The sequence below is a fragment of the Oryzias latipes genome, chromosome 18, assembly GCF_053564925.1.
Source record: "Oryzias latipes strain Hd-rR chromosome 18, Olatipes_Hd-rR_3.1".
Taxonomy (NCBI): domain Eukaryota; kingdom Metazoa; phylum Chordata; class Actinopteri; order Beloniformes; family Adrianichthyidae; genus Oryzias; species Oryzias latipes.
Genome location: NC_136254.1, coordinates 37,385,001 through 37,407,702, shown reverse-complemented (window position 1 = coordinate 37,407,702; position 22,702 = coordinate 37,385,001). Strand labels below are relative to the sequence as shown.

The window sequence follows — 22,702 nt, the reverse complement described above, 5'->3', positions numbered from 1 at the left end:
TGAAGTTCCTGATGAAGGTCTTGATGGGGATCCTGAGGGAGGTCTTGCTGAAGGTCCTGATGGATGTCTTGATGGAGGTCCTGATGGATGTCTTGATGAAGGTCTTGATGGAGCTCTTGATGGAGGTCCTGATGGATGTTTTGATGGATGTCCTTATAGAGATCTTGATGGAGGTCGCAATGGAGATCTTGATGAAGGTCTTGATGGAGGTGCTGATGAAGTTCCTGATGGAGGTTTTGATGGATGTCTTGATGAAGGTCTTGATGGGGATCCTGATGGAGGTCTTGATGAAGGTCTTGATGAAGTTCCTGATGGAGGTCTTGATGGGGATCCTGATGGAGGTCTTGCTGAAGGTCTTGATGGGGGTCCTGATGGAGGTCTTGATGAAGGTCTTGATGGGGGTCCTGATGGAGGTCTTGATCGATCTCTGAATGAAGGTCTTGATGGAAGTTCTGATGGAGGTCCCAATGGAGGTCTTGCTGAAGGTCATGATGGAGCACACAGATTACCATTCAGTTTGTTTCTTCTTTAATCTCGTTTTTTTTTTAGTTTAGGGACATTTTAGGCAATAAGAGTCGACCAATCACAAACAGGAACAGGATTTGACATCTTACAACATGACTGCCTGATTGGCTGTGTACTTTTTTATAGGAAGACATTTGGTGTGGAGTAGGTTGATGGGCGTGGCATCTCCAGGTGAGCTCACAGAGTGATTGACAGATGTTTATGTCTTTCCAGCCAGTGTTGACAACAGATAAAAAGCCATCATGTAAACCAGGGGTCGGGAACCTTTTTGGCCAATAGAGCCATAAATGCCAAATATTTTTAAATGTCATTTCCAAAGAGCCATACAATAATGTAGCGTCCCTTTTCCACACTGAGGCACGGAGACTTAACCTCTGTTAAGGTTCTTTATTCTGGTTACTGCAGGCCGTAACCAACGCCATACAACTTCTTCAGCAGCTCCTGAATCTCTCCCGCAGAGAGCGCTACCCCCAACTTTTTATTCCCCTGCTCCCGCAACAGCCCTCCCGTGTTCTACGTTTTGACAATCTGCGCGTTTTAACTTGCTGCCTGCGCCCACTACCCCTCCCCTTGTTCCTCCTCACACATCCCGTCCCTGCAGCTGCTCCTCCTTCCCAGAGACAGGAGCAGCTGCAGGGACGGTAGGTCACAGGTTCCCGGCTGTTACAAACTCTGTGATATAACAGATAATAGTAAACTTATGATGTCGCAGATTTTTTCCCTCCAAGCACCGCTACTACTGCGCGCCTCTCTGGCATTGCATCACGCCTGAGAAGGACAGGTCTAATGAGAAAAAAAGTTAATAATTAAAGATTTGTCTGCGAGCCAGATGTGGCCACCAAAAGAGACATATATGGCTCTCAAGCCATAGGTTCCCGACCCCTGATGTAAACAAAAACAGACACTGAGACTAATTTTCTCAATAATTCTAGCTCCTTGACTAACTCCATATTTAGAATAAATCATCAAATGATCAACTAATCAATTCTCAATGGAACCTAAGAATCAATCAGAGAGAAAACTGAAGATAAACAACAGAAACTGCATAAACTAAGACAGTCGTGGATTCTAAAGCTATTGCCTGTGATTGGCTTCGTTTCCATGACAATGAAAACTATGGAATGATTAGAGCGAATTTGGTTCTGTTTCTAGTTAGAGGTCAGACTGATGGACTCAACTGAAAGACCGGTTTGTGTTCAGATGGGTCGATTAATAAATCAGTCCATTTAGATGTTCTCTGATAAAGAAAGTGTCCTTTGGACCAGATTTGGGTTTCTCAGCTGGTTCCTGTTTATACTGATCAGCTGGTTCTGCTCTCAGTCCAGATGGAGTCCATGTCCTGGTTTGTTCTGAAGGTCCTGAACTTTCACGAGTTTCCGGTTTGGACCACTTTTCAGATTTAACATCTGATGAGACAAACACAAAGGGCGGAGACTGAAGGGGCGCATTCATTATTTGGTCTTTGAGCCATTCAGATAGATGGGGTGGAGAGCGCCGTCTGATCAGTTTGAATGTGGCAGTGACATCATAGTGAAGGTGCGTGCTGATTGGTCACTTAAAGACTGAGCCAGTTTAAGTTTCACAAAAGAACAACAGACAAACAAGTGGAATAAAAACATAAGGGATGTCAGTGAATGCATCATAGAGCTGGAAAATGAACTAGCTTCTAAGTGTGAGGTGTTCAGGGAGCACAGGAAACACGGCAGCTTTAAGATGAACATCCAAGTGGGTCTATTTGTCGTTGATGCGCAGCTTGAAGGAAACCCGTCCAGCAAACTTGTCGCGCTCGCTGCCAGCAATTAGAGTGTTGGAGACGACCTTACACTCCACATCGATGTCCGTGTTCAGAGAGGCGTTCAGGAACTTCACAGCCACCAGAGGCTGAGTGTAGTTCACCTGGAACAGTAAAGGCACCACAGTCAGAATGGAGGAAAGACTGAGCATGCTCAGTGTGGGTTCTGTGCAGTTACCTGGGCTCTCCTGCCGTAGTACGGGTAGTACATAAGGTTGAAACTGCCGTTGGTGGGAAAGTACGCCAGAGGTCCAATCTTCTCACTGTCCTCCCTCTGCACAACAAGACACTGATCATATCAACAATCAGGTCATCCAATCAAGAAATGATCAATAACTTTAATGGCGAACTATGATCTGTAACTGATCAATAACTCTAAAGGCTATCTCTGATCAATACCTCTGATATAAAAAACTGATCAATAAATGATCAATAACTAACTCAATAACTCTAAACAATCCATCCATCTTTTTCCGCTTATCCGGAAATGGGTCGCGGGGGCAGCAGTCTTAGCAGAGATGCCCAGACTTCCTTCGACCGGGCCATTTCCTCCAGCTCCTTTTGGGGGGACCCCGAGGCGTTCCCAGGCCAGCCGAGAGACGTAGTCTCCCCAGCGTGTCCTGGGTCTTCCACGGGGCCTCCCCCCAGTGGGACATGCCGGAAAACCTCCCCAGAGAGGCGTCCAGGAGGCCTCCAGACTAGATGCCCGAGCCACCTCAATGGCTCCTTTTGATGTGGAGGAGAAGTTGTTTTACTCGAAGCTCTCCGCGGGTGACCGAGCTTCTCACCCTATTTCTAAGGAGCGCCCAGCCCCCCATGGAGGAAGCTCATTTTAGCCGTTTGTATTCTGGACCTTATTCTTTGGGTCATGACCCAGAACTCATGACCATAGGTGAGTATTGGAACGAAGATCAACCGGTAAATTGAGAACTTTGCCTTTTGGCTCAGCTCTCTCTTCACCACGACGGACCAGTACAATGCCCACATAACGGTGGACGTTGCTCCAATCCACCTGTCAATCTCACGCTCCGGTCCTCCTTCACTCGTGAGCAAGACCCCAAGATATTTAAACACCTCCACCTGGGGCAGGGACACTCCACTCACCCAGAGAGATGGCAAACTACCTTTTTCCGGTAGAGAACCAAGGCCTCAGATTTAGTAGTGCTGACCCTCATCCCAGCCACTTCACACTCGGCTGCAAACCGCCCCAATGCACGCTGGAGGTCCTGATTCAATGAAGCCAACAGGACAACATCATCTGCAAAGAGCAGAGAGGAAATCCTGTGGTCCCCAAACCAGACCCCTCTGGCCCCTGGCTGTACCGAGAAATTCTGTCCATAAAAACTATAAACAGAACCGGTGATAAAAGGCAGCCCTGCCCGAGTCCAACATGCACCGGAAACAAGTCTGACTTACTGCTGGCTATGCGAACTAAGCTCTGCTCCGGTCATACAAAGACCAGACAGCACCTTGGTAAGGCTCCCCGGACCCCATACTCCCAGAGCACCCCCCACAGTTTACCACAGGGGACACGGTTGAACGCCTTCTCCAAATCCACAAAACACATATGGACTGGATGAGCGAACTCCCACAAACCCTCTAGCACCCTAGATAGGTTGTAGAGCTGGTCCACTGTTCCACGACCAGGATCTGGATCTGAGGTTTGACTATCGGACGGACTCTCCTCCTCTCCAGTACCCTGGTATAGACTTTCCCAGGGAGGCTGAGGAGTGTAATTCCCCTGTAGTTGGAACACACCCTCCGGCCCCCCTTCTTAAAAAGGGGAACCACCACCCCTGTCTGCCAGTCCAGTGGTACAGTTCCCGACTGCCATGCGATGCTGCAGAGACGTGTCAGCCAAGACACTCCCACAGCATCCAGAGACATGAGGTGCTCAGGGCGGACTTCATCCACTCCCGAGACTTTGCCACTGAGGAGCTCGTTGACTACCTCAGTGACTTCAGCTTCGGTGATAGACAGCCTCACCCAAAAGTCCTCGTTCTCTGCTTCTTCAAAAGAAGGCGTGTCAGTGGGATTGAGGAGATCCTCAAAGTATTCCTTCCACCGCCCAGCAATGTCCCCAGTCGAAGTCAACAGCTCTCCACCTGCACTGAAAACAGTGCCTGTAGAGAACTTTTTTCCCCTCCTGAGGCACCGAATGATTTGCCAGAATCTTTTCGAGGCCAACCGAGAGTCCTTCTCCATAGCCTCACCAAACTCCTCCCAGGCCCAAGTTTTTGCCTCGGCAACAGTCCGCGCCGCAGCTTGCTTAGACTGCTGATAACTGTCAGCTGCTTTTGGAGTCCCACAGGCCAGCCAGGCCTGGTAGGAGTCTTTCATCAGCTTGACGGCATCCCTTACTTCTGGTGTCCACCACCGGGTTCTGGGGTTACCAGCACCAGAGACCTTGCGACCACAGATCTAAGCAGCGGCAGAGACAATGGAAGTGGAAAATATGGTCCACTCTGACTCAATGTCCCCAACCTCCCTCAGTACCAGTATGAAGTTGTCCCAGATGTGGGAGTTAAAGACTTCTCTAACAGTGCTTAGCCAGACGTTCCCAGCAGACCCTCACAGTGCGTTTGGGTCTTTGAGTCTTTCCAGCCTCCTTCCCTGCCAGCGAATCCAACTCACAACAGGTAGTAATCGGTGGACAGCTCTGGCCCTCTCTTTACCCGAGTGTCCAAGACACAAGGCCGAAGGTAGCCTGAAACAACTACAAAGTCAATCATTGACCTCCTGCCTAGGGTGTCCTGATGCCAGGTGTATTGATGGACACCCTTGTGCTCGAACAGGGTGTTCGTTATGGCCAAACTATTACGAGCGCAGAAATCCAAAAACAAAACACCGCTCGGGTTCAGATCAGGGAGGCCATTCCTCCCAATCACGCCCCTCCAGGTCACACTGTCCCAGGAGAGACACGCAGAGGGCCAGGTATTCCAAAAGGCGTTCAGCCCGTAAGCCAAAACCACAGTCAGAGACCTGTCCCCCAATCGTAGGCAGAGGGACATGACCCTCTCGTCCAGCAGGGTGAACTCCAACACTTGGTGGCTAAGATGGGGGCTCACGAGTAAGCCCACACCAGCCCGCCGCCTCTCACCATGAGCAACTCCAGAGTGGTAGAGAGTCCAACCCCTCTCTAAGGACTGACTCTAAACAATTAATGATCAATAACTAACTCGGTAACTCTAAAGGCAAACTATGATCAATACCTCTAATATCAACAAATTATCAATAAATGACATAAATGAAATCAATAACTGATCAATAAATTACGATAACCAACTCTGATCAATAATTAATCAGTCCAAATGGAAACAAATCTCGGACAGAATGACCCCCCCCCCCAAAGGATACTGCCCCCCCCCCCCCCCCCGAGAAAAGTGGGGCTTTATATTTTAGTTTTCATTAGTTTAACACATATTCGGATGATTGACAGCTCCTCAAAGCCTTTATTGCCAGTAGAATAATGAGCTGTGTGGCCTTGTCCATTTTGACCAAATGGAGGCGGAGCTTAAGAGCTCAGAGAAACAAGAATTCGTCTAACGGTCAACATTGATGTCTGGTTTATGTTGTTTTATCATGAGGTGTCACATAAACCACGTTAGAACTCTGGAGAATCAGAACTTTTTGTGATGACAAAGATCCAAAAGGCTGTAGGCTTTGATAAAAGGCTTTCAATAATAACATTAGACTGAAGGTGAACGGTCTTCCAGGTCACTGGAGGATAAAACCAAAGTTCTTAGGATAGCCTCTACTGACTACTGTTCTACCACTGTTCTTACCCACTCATCCTCCCCAACTTTGTAAGACTGATGACGACAGACAGGTGAGACCAAAACAGACAGGTGAGATCAATACAGAAAGGTCATATCAGGACAGACAGGTGAGATCAACACAGGCAGGTGAGATCAACACAGGCAGGTGAGATCAACACAGGCAGGTGAGACGAATACAGACAGGTGAGATCAGGACAGACAGTTGAGTTTAGGGCCTAGAGACACTGAGGAAGACAGGAAGCAGAGCGTCAGGTGGCAGGGATGAAGATGCTGAGGTTAAGGATGGATCAGAGGGACAGCACATGTTAGAGGTTCTGGAGATTCAGTCAGACTGAAATGGTTGGGACATGTCCAGAGGAGAGACTGAAGAATGCTGAGTCTAGAGGAAGACCAGAGAGGAGGATTCTGGATGCAGAGAAGGAAGCCATGAAGGTAGCTGCTGGTAGATGATGATGAAGACATGAAGGTAGCTGCTGGTAGATGAAGAAGACATGAAGGTAGCTACTGGTAGATGAAGAAGACATGAAGGTAGCTGCTGGTAGAGGATGAAGAAGACATGAAGGTAGCTGCTGGTAGAGGATGAAGAAGACATGAAGGTAGCTGCTGGTAGAGGATGAAGACATGAAGGTAGCTGCTGGTAGAGGATGAAGAAGACATGAAGGTAGCTGCTGGTAGAGGATGAAGAAGACATGAAGGTAGCTGCTGGTAGAGGATGAAGACATGAAGGTAGCTGCTGGTAGAGGATGAAAAAGACATGAAGGTAGCTGCTGGTAGATGATGAAGAAGACATGAAGGTAGCTGCTGGTAGAGGATGATGAAAACATGAAGGTAGCTGCTGGTAGAGGATGATGAAGAAGACATGAAGGTAGCTGCTGGTAGAGGATGATGAAGACATGAAGGTAGCTGCTGGTAGAGGATGATGAAGACATGAAGGTAGCTGCTGGTAGAGGATGATGAAGACATGAAGGTAGCTGCTGGTAGAGGATGAAGAAGACATGAAGGTAGCTGCTGGTAGAGGATGAAGAAGACATGAAGGTAGCTGCTGGTAGATGAGGATGAAGACATGAAGGTAGCTGCTGGTAGAAGATGATGAAGACATGAAGGTAGCTACTGGTAGATGAAGAAGACATGAAGGTAGCTGCTGGTAGAGGATGAAGAAGACATGAAGGTAGCTGCTGGTAGAGGATGATGAAGACATGAAGGTAGCTGCTGCTGGTAGAGGATGAAGAAGACATGAAGGTAGCTGCTGGTAGAGGATGATGAAGACATGAAAGTAGCTGCCAGTAGAGGATGAAGAAGACATGAAGGTAGCTACTGGTAGAAGATGAAGAAGACATGAAGGTAGCTGCTGGTAGAGGATGAAGAAGACATGAAGGTAGATGAAGACATGAAGGTAGCTGCTGGTAGAGGATGATGAAGACATGAAGGTAGCTGCTGGTAGAGGATGATGAAGACATGAAGGTAGCTGCTGGTAGAGGATGATGAAGACATGAAGGTAGCTGCTGGTAGAGGATGATGAAGACATGAAGGTAGCTGCTGGTAGATGATGATGAAGATATGAAGGTAGCTGCTGGTAGAGGATGATGAAGACATGAAGGTAGCTGCTGGTAGAGGATGAAGAAGACATGAAGGTAGCTGCTGGTAGAGGATGAAGACATGAAGGTAGCTGCTGGTAGAGGATGAAGAAGACATGAAGGTAGCTGCTGGTAGAGGATGAAGAAGACATGAAGGTAGCTGCTGGTAGAGGATGAAGACATGAAGGTAGCTGCTGGTAGAGGATGAAAAAGACATGAAGGTAGCTGCTGGTAGATGATGAAGAAGACATGAAGGTAGCTGCTGGTAGAGGATGATGAAGAAGACATGAAGGTAGCTGCTGGTAGAGGATGATGAAGACATGAAGGTAGCTGCTGGTAGAGGATGATGAAGACATGAAGGTAGCTGCTGGTAGAGGATGATGAAGACATGAAGGTAGCTGCTGGTAGAGGATGAAGAAGACACGAAGGTAGCTGCTGGTAGAGGATGATGAAGACATGAAGGTAGCTGCTGGTAGAGGATGATGAAGACATGAAGGTAGCTGCTGGTAGAGGATGAAGAAGACATGAAGGTAGCTGCTGGTAGAGGATGATGAAGACATGAAGGTAGCTGCTGGTAGAGGATGATGAAGACATGAAGGTAGCTACTGGTAGAGGATGATGAAGACATGAAGGTAGCTGCTGGTAGAGGATGAAGAAGACACGAAGGTAGCTGCTGGTAGAGGATGATGATGAAGACATGAAGGTAGCTGCTGGTAGAGGATGATGAAGACATGAAGGTAGCTGCTGGTAGATGATGATGAAGACATGAAGGTAGCTACTGGTAGAGGATGAAGACATGAAGGTAGCTGCTGGTAGATGATGATGAAGATATGAAGGTAGCTGCTGGTAGATGATGATGAAGACATGAAGGTAGCTACTGGTAGAGGATGATGAAGACATGAAGGTAGCTGCTGGTAGAGGATGAAGAAGACATGAAGGTAGCTGCTGGTAGAGGATGATGATGAAGACATGAAGGTAGCTGCTGGTAGATGATGAAGACATGAAGGTAGCTGCTGGTAGATGATGATGAAGACATGAAGGTAGCTGCTGGTAGATGATGATGAAGACATGAAGGTAGCTACTGGTAGAGGATGAAGACATGAAGGTAGCTGCTGGTAGATGATGATGAAGATATGAAGGTAGCTGCTGGTAGAGGATGATGAAGACATGAAGGTAGCTGCTGGTAGATGATGAAGAAGACATGAAGGTAGCTGCTGGTAGAGGATGAAGAAGACATGAAGGTAGATGAAGACATGAAGGTAGCTGCTGGTAGAGGATGAAGAAGACATGAAGGTAGATGAAGACATGAAGGTAGCTGCTGGTAGAGGATGAAGAAGACATGAAGGTAGATGCTGGTAGATGATGATGAAGACATGAAGGTAGCTGCTGGTAGAAGATGATGAAGACATGAAGGTAGCTGCTGGTAGAAGATGATGAAGACATGAAGGTAGCTGCTGGTAGAGGATGATGAAGACATGAAGGTAGCTGCTGGTAGAGGATGAAGAAGACATGAAGGTAGATGCTGGTAGAGGATGATGAAGACATGAAGGTAGCTGCTGGTAGAAGATGATGAAGACATGAAGGTAGCTGCTGGTAGAGGATGATGAAAACATGAAGGTAGCTGCTGGTAGATGATGAAGAAGACATGAAGGTAGCTACTGGTAGATGATGATGAAGACATGAAGGTAGCTGCTGGTAGATGATGAAGAAGACATGAAGGTAGCTACTGGTAGATGATGATGAAGACATGAAGGTAGCTGCTGGTAGAGAATGCAGGAGACAGACGGAGGAAGCTGATTGGCTGTGACGACCCCTGAAGGGAAACGCCCAATGGACAAGAACAAAGGATCTGGGAACAACTTAATCTGAATGTCTTTAGTGACTGAATTTTGCACTTTTAATGTATTTTTATAAAAGAAAATTCTTGTGCGATTGACCAGTTTTAAGGACCAGGAAGTTTTTTTCCCAGTGTCACGGCATGTCCCTTCAGGGGTCGCCACGGTCAATCAGCTTTCACTGAGTCACGCAGGTGGTTTGGAAAAATGTTTTTCTGCCGTATGTCCTTCCGGACACATCCCTGTATTTTATCCGGACCGGGGACCGGCACAGGGACCACACTTGCCCCCCCTGTGGCTACATAGTCAGGCACTAGCCTGAAGAGTCTTGATCAAGGACCCACACTGGATGAATCTCATTGCACCCCTGGGAATCAAATAAACTGATAAGAACCACCAAAAAAAGTTTCCGTGTGTCCCTGTGTGGCTCTAAACTCTGGAACGGGTTCAGTAATGAGCTCAGACAATGTTTCAAATATCCAAATATTCAACAAAAAGGAAGAAAGAAACTCTGATTCCAGGATATGAAGATAGGAGGATTTAAGGATCAACAGGTGATTGAATAATTCCAAATCCATGTGTGAACTAGATTGTGGTGAAATAATCAAAGATCTTTTAATTACAACCACTGAGTTTTACATTGTAATGTGCAATAATGATTACTGAAATGTTTGAATTACAATCAATAACTATTGATTTTCTTTTTCTTTCTTTAATAACTACTGGTTTAATGTTATCATGTGTTCTAATGATAATCAATGATTATTACATATCGGTATCGTTACTGTTTACTGAAATCATGAATGAATGTTTTCTACTGTATTTAATTAAGCAAATGTGGTTCAAGTGACATTTTTGTTTTGTTTAGTTTTACTTTCTGTCTTTTTAATCTACGCATTTCATAATTTCTGTTATGAGTTTGATAAATATGTGTAAATTCTTTATTGCTTTGACTACAATGCTTGAAATCAATCAAATCAAATCAATTGAAGCAGTGACAATGACAACAAGGATCTATCTAGAGACTGGCAGACCTTGGCTCCACAGGTGACATAAGGAGACTCCCCGTCCTTCCCAGGTAACATCCCGATCACCTGCAGACACAAACCGGACAGAGATCACCTATAAGGGAGGAGTTTCTCTGCAGACCTCTAGCGCCTCCTAGGACAAGCTGTACCTGATCCCAAAGGTTACCTACCCGGTTCAGTTTGATGAGGATGCAGGGCTGGCCTCTGCTGTAACCATAGAAACGGTCTGACATCCCAGAACAGTCTCCCAGCATGGTCCGGTTGAACTGACAGGAGCGTTTGGGATTGTTCCTCACCTGAAACCACAGGTACAGGTGGACAGACATGTGAGAATTCTTTGTTGTTCATACGCGACGGTTGTCGGTTCGGTTTCATCCGTTTTCCCCACGAAGAAAATTGGATGCTTTTATTAATAAATTCTTGGAACTCTCTTTCATCTTCATTTACTGTTCTTCTGGGTTCTCACCTGTGGTTCTGATCTTGACCCCTCCCCCACAGTCTGCTGCGTTCATCAAAGCGGTGCATTCTTTCCTGAAGTGATCTTTTGTTTCCTCACAGCTTCCTCACAAACCTGCCTCATCCAGAACATCCAGAATGACGTCATAGAAAGCTGAGATCCAGAAGGAGCTTCCTGCTGTGGTTCCTCTGGTTTCCAGGTGGATCCATGTTTAGGGGTGTGGCCTGTAAGTTTCTCTATTGACCCATAGCTCCTATAAGTAAACAGGTAGGGGTCAAACGACCCAAGAAGTCCCTGATGTGACCAGAACTTTGGTTTGGTCACATCAGGGACAGATGGGGGCTTTGGTTCATGGTGGGAGAACATGGAGATCTCAGTCTTTCTGGGTAATATCTCCCAGAACACCCAGTGTTAAAAGGGCTGCATTGGCATCAGAGCAGCAGTGTAAAACGCTCCTCTGAGCCTCCCTTAGGGTTAGTGCCGGTGCAAAACCCATGCAGGGAAAGTCAAGCAGGTCCGAGCTTTAGCTTATGTGCTGAAAGACAAATGAAACGAGCGCGTCATAGAAACTTAAAAGTGACAGACAGCAGTTCTCACAAGCAGAATTATGATGTCATTAAATGCGGTTTATTAAACATTCGATCCATTTCCTCCAAGTCCCTCTTAGTCAACGAGTTAATTACTGATAACAATCTTAGTCTTTTAGCCTTAACAGAAACTTGGCTCCATCAGGATGACTATGTTAGATTGAATGAAGCAACCCCCCCCCCACTTATGCTAACTATCAGAAATACAGGATTTCAGGGAAAGGAGGGGGTTTGGCAGTAATATCACAGTCTAGCTTACTTCTCAGCCCTAAAGTTAAAAATGCTTATAATTCATTTGAAAGCATCATATTGTCTTTAAGTCACCCAAACAGGAAAACTCGAAAACCTGTTTTACTCATAATTATTTATCGCCCCCCCGGCCCATATTCAGAATTTTTAACTGAGTTTTCCGACTTCCTATCGACTATTGTCTTAGATTCTGATCAAATTATAATATTAGGGGATTTTAATATTCATGTTGATGACCCCAGTGACTGCCTAGGAAAGGCTTTTGCAGCTTTATTAGATGATGTTGGTTTCACCCAAAGTGTGAATGAACCCACTCACTGTCATAAGCACACCCTGGACCTTGTTCTAACCCATGGGATAGAGATCAGCCAGCTGAGTGTCCTTCCTCTTAACCCCATCATTTCTGATCACTTTCTGATTACCTTCCAGCTTACACTGGAACATCCTTCTGCCCCAGTGAATAAGAAACAACTTAGAAGAATCTTAACTGACCGTTCTGTGTCTGAGTTTAAACACACAGTTCAGCCAGTACTTAGTGATATTCTGAGAAAATACTCTGAGACCAGCTCCCATAGTATCAGTCCTAGTATAAATGACCACTTTGTTAATGATGCCTTACAAGCCCTCAGGAGTACACTCCATGTTGTTGCCCCCTTGAAACCTAAGTTCGTCAGACAAAACCGAGTAGCACCGTGGTTTAACGCTGAAACTCGTTCTCTTAAACGAGAAACCCGTAAGTTGGAAAGGGAATGGCGCCGCTCTGGTTCAGAGCAGTCTCTGGATATCTGGAAACATAGCCTATTAAATTATAAAAAAGCTCTGCGTAGAGCTAGAAGCCAGTACTATTCAACCTTAATATCAGAGAATGGAAACAATCCAAGATTTCTTTTTAGCACTATTGCTAGATTAACTCGCAGTCAGAGCTCAGTAGAACCACATGTTCCTGTTTCTCTCAGCTCTGATGATTTTCTTACATTTTTCGATAGTAAAATCTCAAATATTAGACATAAGTTAAATCAAGTTATTCCTACTATCAGCCCAGAACAGGCTGAAGCGGTAGAAATGGAGGCATCCATAGAAACCTCTGTAACATTAGACTGCTTCACTGCTGTGGATCAAGCGGAAATAACATCAATTATTACGTCCTCCAAATCCTCAACGTGTCTGTTAGACCCAATTCCCACCAGACTTTTTAAAGAAACTTTTCCCCTAATTAATGATCCCATATTAACAATGATAAATGCCTCTCTGGAAACGGGTTACGTGCCACAGTCTTTTAAATATGCCGTTGTTAAACCTCTTCTGAAAAAGCCCAGTTTGGATCCTAGCATCTTGGCCAACTATAGACCGATATCAAACCTGCCCTTTATTTCTAAAATCCTAGAAAGAGTTGTAGTTAAGCAGCTTTACTGCCACCTACAGGACAACAGCCACTTTGAAGACTTTCAGTCGGGGTTTAGACCTCACCACAGTACGGAAACTGCACTAGTTAGAGTCTCTAATGACTTGTTATTGGCCTCAGAAAAGGGACTACTTTCTATTCTGGTCCTGTTGGACCTCAGTGCAGCCTTTGACACTATCGACCACGGTATTTTACTCCATAGATTAGAGCAGGACATAGGGATCAGAGGATCTGCTCTCCAGTGGTTTAAATCCTATCTGTCTGATAGGTATCAGTTCGTTAATGTAAATGGCCATTCCTCTCAGTGCACTCGGGTCAACTATGGAGTCCCACAGGGCTCAGTCTTGGGACCGATCCTGTTTACGCTTTATATGTTACCCCTAGGAAACATAATCAGGAAACACAGCATCAATTTTCATTGTTATGCCGACGATACGCAGTTGTATTTATCCATGAAGCCTGACCAGAATGACCAGATAGAGAAACTGAACGCCTGCATCAGTGACATCAAGACCTGGATGACAATTAATTACCTCCTCTTGAACCCAGAAAAAACTGAGGTCATTATACTTGGTCCTAAAAACCTCAGAGATGCTCTGTCTGCTCAGATAGTCTCCCTGGATGGCATAAGTATAGCCCCCAATTCCACAGTTAGAAACCTTGGGGTTTTACTTGACCAGGATTTATCATTTAAGGCTCACATATCTCAGGCGTGCAGAACTGCCTTTTTTCACCTGCGGAATATTGCTAAGATCAGAAATCTACTTTATATGAGTGATGCTTAAAAACTCATCCATGCATTTGTTACGTCGAGGCTGGATTACTGTAACTCCTTGTTAGCAGCGTGTCCTAAGAGTTCCTTAAGAAGTCTCCAGCTTGTTCAGAACGCAGCTGCTAGATTGTTAGCTGGAACCAGCAGAAGAGATCACATCACTCCTGTGTTAGTTTCGCTCCATTGGCTCCCAGTTGATTCTAGAATTAAGTTCAAGATCCTCCTGTTAACCTATAAGGCCTTACATGGAATGGCCCCGTCCTATATTAAGGACCTCATAGTCCCTTACCAACCAATCAGAACACTTCGCTCGCAAAATGCAGGACTGCTTGTGGTTCCTAGAATTGGTAAAAGTACGGTTGGAGGTAGAGCGTTTAGCCACCAAGCCCCTGTCTTATGGAATAAACTCCCAGCTCATGGAAGAGAGGCCGACTCAGTTTCTACATTCAAAGCTAGACTGAAAACATTCCTCTTTGGACAGGCTTATTGTCAGACTAGTTAGTATTCCGAGATTATTTAACTTAATGTTAGTTTGTTTAAATTAAACTTAATAATAACTATTTCTTTTAAAAGGCTGCTAGAAGTTGAAGCTGGGGTAACTATGGTGCTCTGGGGTTCTGTCCTCTTTCCTTTTTTACTTCTACCCTTCCTCTCCTCTATTCTTGATCATAATTTATCATTTAGTTCTCCATGCCTCTGTTTGGTACAGTGCGATTCATGTATTGTCCCTCTTTTCCTCTCCCCTCCTGGGGAGTGGGAGTGCTTCCAGACTCCAGTTGGTTCATCCGTGCTCCAGTTCCTGACCGTTTACCTCGCCTTTGCTCCCGCTCCTACACCTGGCTGTGGATCCTGCCTCTGGCTCATCTCTGGCTCGTCTCTGCTCTGTGCCTGACCGAGTACCTCGTCTCTGCTCCTGCTCCTACACCTGGCTGTGGTTCCTGTCTCCGGCTCGACTCGCGCCTTTGACTGTCCCCCCAACCACGGCTGGATGAAGCTCGTCTGCTGGACTTTTATATATGTAGTTGTAGATTTAGATAAGTTAATTCTTCTCTAAGAGTTCTGGTAAATCGCCTGTCCGTCCTGGGGGAGGATCCCTCCTTCATGTGGACACCCCTGAGGTTTCTTCGTTTTTTCCGGAATCCGGTTTTTTTGGGAGTTTTTCCTTACCGCGAAGGGGGGGTCTAAGGGCAGGGATGCCAGTATAGCTTAGTCAGTTTGTTAGTTCATTTTAGTATTTTTCTATTGAACTCTTTGTATTCGTGATCCTTTTGATTTTATGTTTTACTTCGAAGCCCATCGAGACGACTGTTGTTGTGATTTTGGGCTATACAAATAAAATTGAATTGAATTGAATTGAATTGATTAAGATTATTTAATGGTTTATAAATGTTTTCATGGTTTTGGGATTTCTTATTTAAGTATGGGTCTTTGAGGAGCCTGACGTCCTGTGGTTCTGGGGCCTCATTTCTAAAACTTTGCGTAGGATTTGCGTCAGAAGTGGTGTACGGGTGAAACATAGGACGTGCGTACGCACAGAAATATTCGGATTTATAAAACCGTGCGCACGCACATCCTATGGATCTTTCTCTTAATAAATCACAACCAATTCTAAATGCAGCGCAGCTTTTGCGGCTACATGACACGCCCATAGTTGCCCATAAATAGTCCGTGAAACGCCCACAAATGAATATTTATGGCTTGCTAAATCATGGCAAACACAGAGAGGAAATCAAAAAAACGTAACTTCACTCGATGTGAAGTAGAAGTTATCGTTGGCGAGGTGGAAAAGAGGAGAATAATGTTGTTTGGAGGGCACAGTGTGGGCATTACTAATGCCAAAAAGGCACGTGAGTGGCAGACGGTGGCAGACGCCGAAAATGCTGCAGCCTCACAACCTCGGACCGTGGCCGAAATAAAAAAGAAATGGTCGGACATAAAAGTGGAGGCAAAAAAACGTCTGGCGCTGCATCGCCAGAGTGTCTCTGCCACGGGGGGTGGGGTGGGGGGGGTGGGGGGGGACACCGGAGCTGACCCCTCTTGATGAGAGACAAGCGGCAAGAATTGGGGAATCCCTTAGTGGAGTGGTGACTGAGGCGGAGGGGGACACCGACGCGCCAGATGCACCGGGTGACACCCCCCCAAAAGCCCGCAGAGGTCCAACAGGACGGCTGGAGGAAGTCTGAACCGGCTCATAAGCCAGTCATCCACGTTTGCCAGCAAGTCTCCTTGCTGTCTAAAGATGCGTCACTCCAAATTCTTCCATTTGCCACATCTTCTAAGATCAGCCATTGTGCGTCATTACGCATTGTGATGGGGCATTTTATTTCCCTCCATTTAATTACATCTGACAAGCTACAGATGTTGGTAATAATCCACGTGGAAATGGGAAATTGTTCAGCGCAAATGTAATTTCTTGTTGCTTTCTGAATGGTTGAGACATACGCCATACATTGTTTTATCAAAAATAAAACAAACTAAAGGCATATGCATGAATACCATAATTCTGTAGCTTATGAAGAAATGTTTTACTATGAAAACAACTTTCCCCAGTGGACAATTAATGCATCTCTATCTATCTATCTATCTATCTATCTATATCTGCTCCTCCAGACGGACACATTGACGAGAATATCAGTTTTGTACATTATTTCCTTCTGTTAACTATATTATTTATGAGGATGAATTGCACAACATGCAAATATTGCAGAACATATTTCACTTTTCTTTTTCCAAATAAGTGTTCATTTGAATTTCTGTTGTAATTTTCGTTTGATTTTTTTGTTTGTTTCACTGCTGATCGATCAAACGGGTGTTGGTGTAGCTGTTAATTGTCAGACTTGCTTTGTGAAGTCTTCATGTTATTTCTGAGAGGCAGGATTGTCATTTTCACTTTCACGTGTGTGAAGAATAGTTAGAAACTGCCTTTAACTTTTATTACACTAATGGTTTAAACTTAATTCGCTGAGCATGTATTGTCATCTCAAAATTATATTACATTTGAAGAAAGCACAGCCAAACTATTGTTCTAACAGTTTCTTCCCATACTCCCTCTTTTCTGTGCATGTGTTTTCTGCTGAGCAGGCCTCAGACTTATCTTCACTTTAGCCTTGGAGCTTCTCTCCAGCAGTAACCTGTGGGCGTGATTTTCACACGAGGTCCATCGGACGATCTTCTGAATATGCAAATGCAGGGTTTTTATACCAAAGCCCATCTCTGAACTCGTTGGTTCGGACTTTGAATGCACCATGTTCATGTCTGTCCCCTTCGTATTTGTGCGAAGTAAAACCTCCACAAAAGATAAGTAACTGTCTCTGAGTCGTTATTCATTTATTTCTGTGTGCAAGAAACTGACGGGTACGAACCTAAAATTTAATACAGTCCTTTCTAGAAAATCCAGTTTCTTCACATTTGGTCCTTCTGAGCCGGCCGACTGACGCCCTGGACATCGCTGGAAACCCTGGGGGGGGTTGCCTGAAAACCGCATGCGGTCTGAGATCACAGCCTCAGCATTGACACATCCGCCTTCAGGATCAGCGGCCCTCGCCCCGGATCCAGTTTTGCCCTCGGCCACGTCGGACCCTCATCGTATAGCGAGGTTCATTGCTTGAAGTGAGTACGCCACACAGAAAGTCTGTCCTCTCTTTACTTGTTAGGGCCTTACTTTGAATGTGTCTGTGTCTTTGTGTGTGCGTGCATCAACTTTGGGGGAAGAATAGAGACACGGCTGCAGCCTGACTGCTGCGCGGGCACGCTGAACAGAGCGGCGCTTGCAGTCAGGGTGCTGCGCGTGCCCGAGTCTGAAGTGTAGGTACCGCCGCATGTACCGACTAATAGCCTTCAGTAGGTTAAAAACGTCCTGTGTGGACGAAGAAAGGACTGTGTGTCCAACGACAGGACTGTGTGTCCAAAGAAAGGACTGTGTGTCCAAAGAAAGGACTGTGTGTCCAACGAAAGGACTGTGTGTCCAAAAGTTTGCGTTAAACGTCTTTTGTAGACAAAGAAAGGACTGTGTGTCCAAAATTTTGTGCTGAAGGTCCTGTGTGGGCCGTCCAGGGAATAAACGGAGCTCCGGGGAAACTATGTGTGTGTGATGCTTCTTATGCCTCTCTGTCTGTGTCTGAGTGTGCTCTCTTCGACAGCTCCTGTGGTGTGTGCTCACTTTGATTAAAGCCTCTTTCTAAAACAAAATAGTGACTCAGTTGACAAATAATTAGGTTTCTTTTCTGATTCTCCAAGCTTTTTCTGCTGATTAGATTCAGCGCTGGAGAATCCATAAAACGGGTTACATGGGTGGGGCTCATTCACAAAATCTCACTAAAAAGAAAGACGGCACATTGATCAGGTTCAGAAAGCTTTTCATAAAGTTTGGAAGTATGTGGAAAGTCAGGATCAGACATAAATCAAGTATTTGGATAAATGGGTTAAAGATTATGGATTTCATAGAAAGTTAAGCAGCCTCAGAGTGCAGGACAGAGTAGAAGGAGGGGGAGCAGCTTCACAGATCAGAGTGCGCGTGCCCGAGCCTGCAGACAGGCTGATGAGGACTCGCAGAAAAGAGGGAGTATGGGAAGAAACTGTTAGAACAATAGTTTGGCTGTGCTTTCTTCAAATGTAATATAATTTTGAGATGACAATACATGCTCAGTGAATTAAGTTTAAACCATTAGTGTAATAAAAGTTAAAGGCAGTTTCTAACTATTCTTCACACGTGTTTCTTCCATCTGCCGACGGCGTCGCCGTTTCTCATTTCACCCGTTTTTGTGCGTACGCCTGGGTCAGAGCGTGAAGGACCGCACATTTTCCCGTCAAGTTTGCTTTTCATAAATCTCAACTATTGCGTAGAGAGTGGCGTGTGCCTTCTTTTGTGCGTACGCAACCTTTAGAAATGAGGCCCCTGGTCTTTTAGTTGTTCCTAAGGTGAGGACCAAAACCTGGTTCCACCACTACAGTCCTTGCCTCTGGAACAGCAAATGGAGAAGGTCAGGACTGCAGAGACCGTACACATGTATACTGTATTTAAATATATATTATTTGTCTTTGGAGGGTTTGGCTTGGGTCCTGGTGGTGGGTCGTCCTGTCAGACGCCTGCTGCACTGCAGGAGTCTTTGGCTCCATCCAGGATCTTGTCAGGAATGAATACTGGAACATGTAGATGATCTGTTGGTGGACCTCATTGTTGGTGATGAACTGATGGATGATGCTGGTGATGGTGAGGAAGAGGGATGCTGAGGCGGCGTTTCTGCTGCTTCCTTAGCAGAGCTGTTCTGTGAGTTCACATGAGGTCAGGCCTGTTAGTGAACGCATCCAGATGTTTACCAGAAGTTCTCTGTGACACATGAGGTCACTGTGGTGTGAAGAGATGTTCTCCTCTGGTTAGCATTAGCTAACTTCACATCACAGGAACTTAGCTCTATGCCAGCTGCTCAAAGGTTAGAGGTCAGATCTATTCCAGGAACTTAAAGGTCCACTCAGATCATCTTCTGATCCATTGTCAAAGTGTTACCAGTGGTCTTTTTATGAGGATGATGCCGTTTTAGCCTTAATCTAAAAACCTGTGTCATTTTCTAGGACATAGTTTCTGCAGAGCGGCAGGGATTCATTAGAGATTCCCCTCAGAGTTGTGGACTGGACTGTGGGTGCAGAGCAAGCCTTCAATGACTTTTTGTCATCCATCTGTTTACGCTCCCTCCTGCTAGCTTACAGCCCCTCACACCCCCAAGCTCACATTAGCAGCAGTATCAGATCCATCCATCCGTCCGGTTCTGATCCAGATTCCAGCTCAGACCAGGAAAACAAAGACGTTCATGGATCTGTTGGTCTGCAGGTTGACGATCAGAAAGGGGCGGGGCAGAGATACTTTAGCCCCACCCAGCGTATTTCCTATGTCACATTTTTTCATCAGCTCCTGATTCACAACGATTTGAAAAAAGAAATCTTCAGAAATTCCGATTTAATGTAAATGTAAACACAGTTACCTCTCCGCTGTCCTCCTGGATGAAGTACTGATCAGGAGGACAGTTATCGTTGGTCTGGACCTGGAAGCTCTCGTTGTACGCTGCAGACAGACAGACAGACAGACAGGTGACCACAGACAGACAGACCATAATAGTTCCAACAGAAGAACTTTAATATTTTTGGATGTGTTTATGTTTCTGCATTAAAACAGAAATAAATGTAACTTTCTCATCACTTCAGTTCTTACGAGACAGAAAGAGATCGAGGTTTTGGACGAAGCCGTCCCAGCTCTCAGTGTCGGACATGGTGAAGGTGATCTCCAGCTGGTTCCCCTTTGGACGGATCATCATTCCTGAAACCCAAACACCATCCTGGTTAACCAATCACAGCCTGATGCAGACTCTGGCTGATCTAGTCAGTCAGTCCTGGTCCAGACGTCTCATGGTCCCCAGACTCTAAACATCTCACAGTTCTTCAAAAGCTGGGAGGAATTAGATTGTATACATTTATTTGCATTTCATTAAGACAAATACGTATTTGATCCCCTTGTAACCATTAAGAGTTCTGGTTCACACAGACCAGTTAGACTCTCCTAATCCACCTGTCACTGAACAGAAGACACCTGTCTGTCCACAGCGTCAGTCCATCAGTCAGACTCTAATCTCTCCAACATGGAAAGACTGAAGAGCTTTCAGTGGATTGAAGGGAGAAGAGTGTAGACCTGCACAGACCAGAACGGACTACAAAACCATCAGCAAGAGGCTGGAGGTTACCATGACAACTGTTGGTGCAACATGACCATCAATCCACCTGTAGGTCTGGGGCTAAAAACCAGATCTGACCTGGTGGGGTTTCCCTGATCATGAGAACGATCTCCGTTCTCATGATCTGATGTCATCAGGGTCTGAAACATCACAGCAGGAGTTAGTTGATGACCTCACAGCAGCTGGAACCACAGTCACTAAAAAACCACTGGTGAGACTTTATGCTGCAATGGTTCAACATCCCGCAGAACTCAGAAGTTCTCTTGGTTAAGGAGATCCATGAACAGTCTGAACTCCTTCATGATTCAGAGAGACTGGGAGAAGGTTCTGTGGTCAGATCAGACCCACATGGAGATCTTTAGTATCAACTCAACCCGTCTGGAGGAAGAGAAATGCTGCAGATGACCTAAAGAACACCATCCCCACTGTCAGGCATGGAGGTGGAAGCATTATGGTTTGGGGTGTAGTTCTGATCAGGGCTACTTCACTGAGTGGATGGGTGGAGCCACGGTCTGTCAAATCCTGAGTTGGAACCTCCTTCCCTCCTCCAGGAGGGTCAGAATGGGTGGAGGGGTCTTCTAACAGGGTCATGACCTTAAACATTCAACCAAGACGACCAAAGACCGGCTGAAGAAGAAGCAGATCAGGGTCATGGAGAGACCCAGCTGGTCTCTGGACCTCCATCCCGTAAAAAACCTCTGGAGAGCTGAAGCTCAATGTTACCAAGTCACAGCCTCCAAATCTTAACCTTTGACCTCTGTGCTGCTAAGAAAGTCTTTCCAGCAAAAGGGATCAAATTCTTATTTCCCTCAATGAAATATAAATAAATGTATATAATCTATTTAAAGTCTAAATGTTGATTTTCAAATGAACCGACCAAAGACTTTACTTTTACAAACCTCCAAAATCAGTAAAGGATCCTTAGTTCCTCCCCTAGATTTCAATAAACTATCAGTCCCCAGGCCTGTTGTTGCCCCTCTGATGCACCAAAGAACATTCAAAAGTTCTTAGAACACTTCAGCTCCAGCTTCACACGGAACCACAGGAGGTTGCTGGTCCAAATACAGAACCGTCTCCAGCTGCTGGTCCAGTCTTTACAGGAGCCGTCAATCACGACGACGATTGAACAGTCAATATCAGCCACAGATCAATCGATCCCATCACCCCCCACCCCCACCCCCGCTCCAACAAGCCATGAAGCTCTGAGTCTAGACTGGAATCCCGACCCAAATCCTTTATTCTTCTGAGGAAGTTTATTCAGAAAAGATTCTGACATCAGAACCGGTTCTTCACAGACAAACTGAGCTAAATCATTGTTGAATAGAAGAGGGGGTGATTCGATCTGGACCAGCTGGATCTGGACCTGTTGAATATGGACCAGCTGGATCTGGACCAGGTGCATCTGGACCTGTTGGATCTGGACCTGCTGGATCTGGACCTGCTGGATCTAGACCTGCTGGATCTGGACCTGTTGGATCTGGACCTGTTGGATCTGGACCAGGTGCATCTGGACCTGCTGAATCTGGACCTCTTGGATCTGGACCTGCTGGATCTGGACCTACTCTATGATTCATTCTGCTGCTTTTGTAGAGATGAGCCAGAACCCATCAGAGCTGCAGCCTGAGGATGTGGGGGTAGCCCATCAGGTGTGCAGTCACAAGTAGAGATTCTGGACCAGGACTGGGTGTACGGCTTGACTCTGGACCCAAACTAACCCTCCCTGACCCCCTTTCTCACCTGGAGTGGCCAGCCGGTCCTGCCAGGTGGGCTTGTAGTCGTCCAGCGTCAGCAGCATGATGTACATGGTGAGAGCGAACATGCCGGCCAGGAACAGGTAGAAGATCAGGTAGAACAGCGTGATCAGACCTGGGGGGCAGCGGGGGGCAGAGGGGGGGCAGAGTTATTCACCTTCCTGACGACATGACAGCCCCTCCCCCTTCATGCTCTCTAAATGTCATCTTTATAATCCTCTTGTGTTTGGCT

The 22,702-nt window shown here is 45.9% G+C and overlaps 1 protein-coding gene across 2 annotated transcripts in view; it reads right to left on the bottom strand.

The window, feature by feature from the left end:
• Nucleotides 1-511: 511 nt before the first annotated feature.
• atp1b2a (ATPase Na+/K+ transporting subunit beta 2a) overlaps nt 512-22,702 on the bottom strand; it is a 25,102-nt gene continuing 2,911 nt past the window's right edge. Inside the window, exons 2-9 of one of the 2 annotated variants that reach the window (XM_078936923.1) lie at nt 22,457-22,585; nt 20,203-20,307; nt 19,976-20,055; nt 10,704-10,829; nt 10,540-10,599; nt 6,103-6,129; nt 2,496-2,591; nt 512-2,421 (exon numbers count right to left, since the gene is read on the bottom strand). In XM_078936923.1, the coding sequence (XP_078793049.1) occupies nt 2,257-2,421; nt 2,496-2,591; nt 6,103-6,129; nt 10,540-10,599; nt 10,704-10,829; nt 19,976-20,055; nt 20,203-20,307; nt 22,457-22,585 (788 nt within the window). In that variant the 3' untranslated portion in view covers nt 512-2,256. The remainder of the gene's footprint in view (nt 2,422-2,495; nt 2,592-6,102; nt 6,130-10,539; nt 10,600-10,703; nt 10,830-19,975; nt 20,056-20,202; nt 20,308-22,456; nt 22,586-22,702) is intronic. The other variant, XM_078936924.1, reaches the window with a different exon arrangement.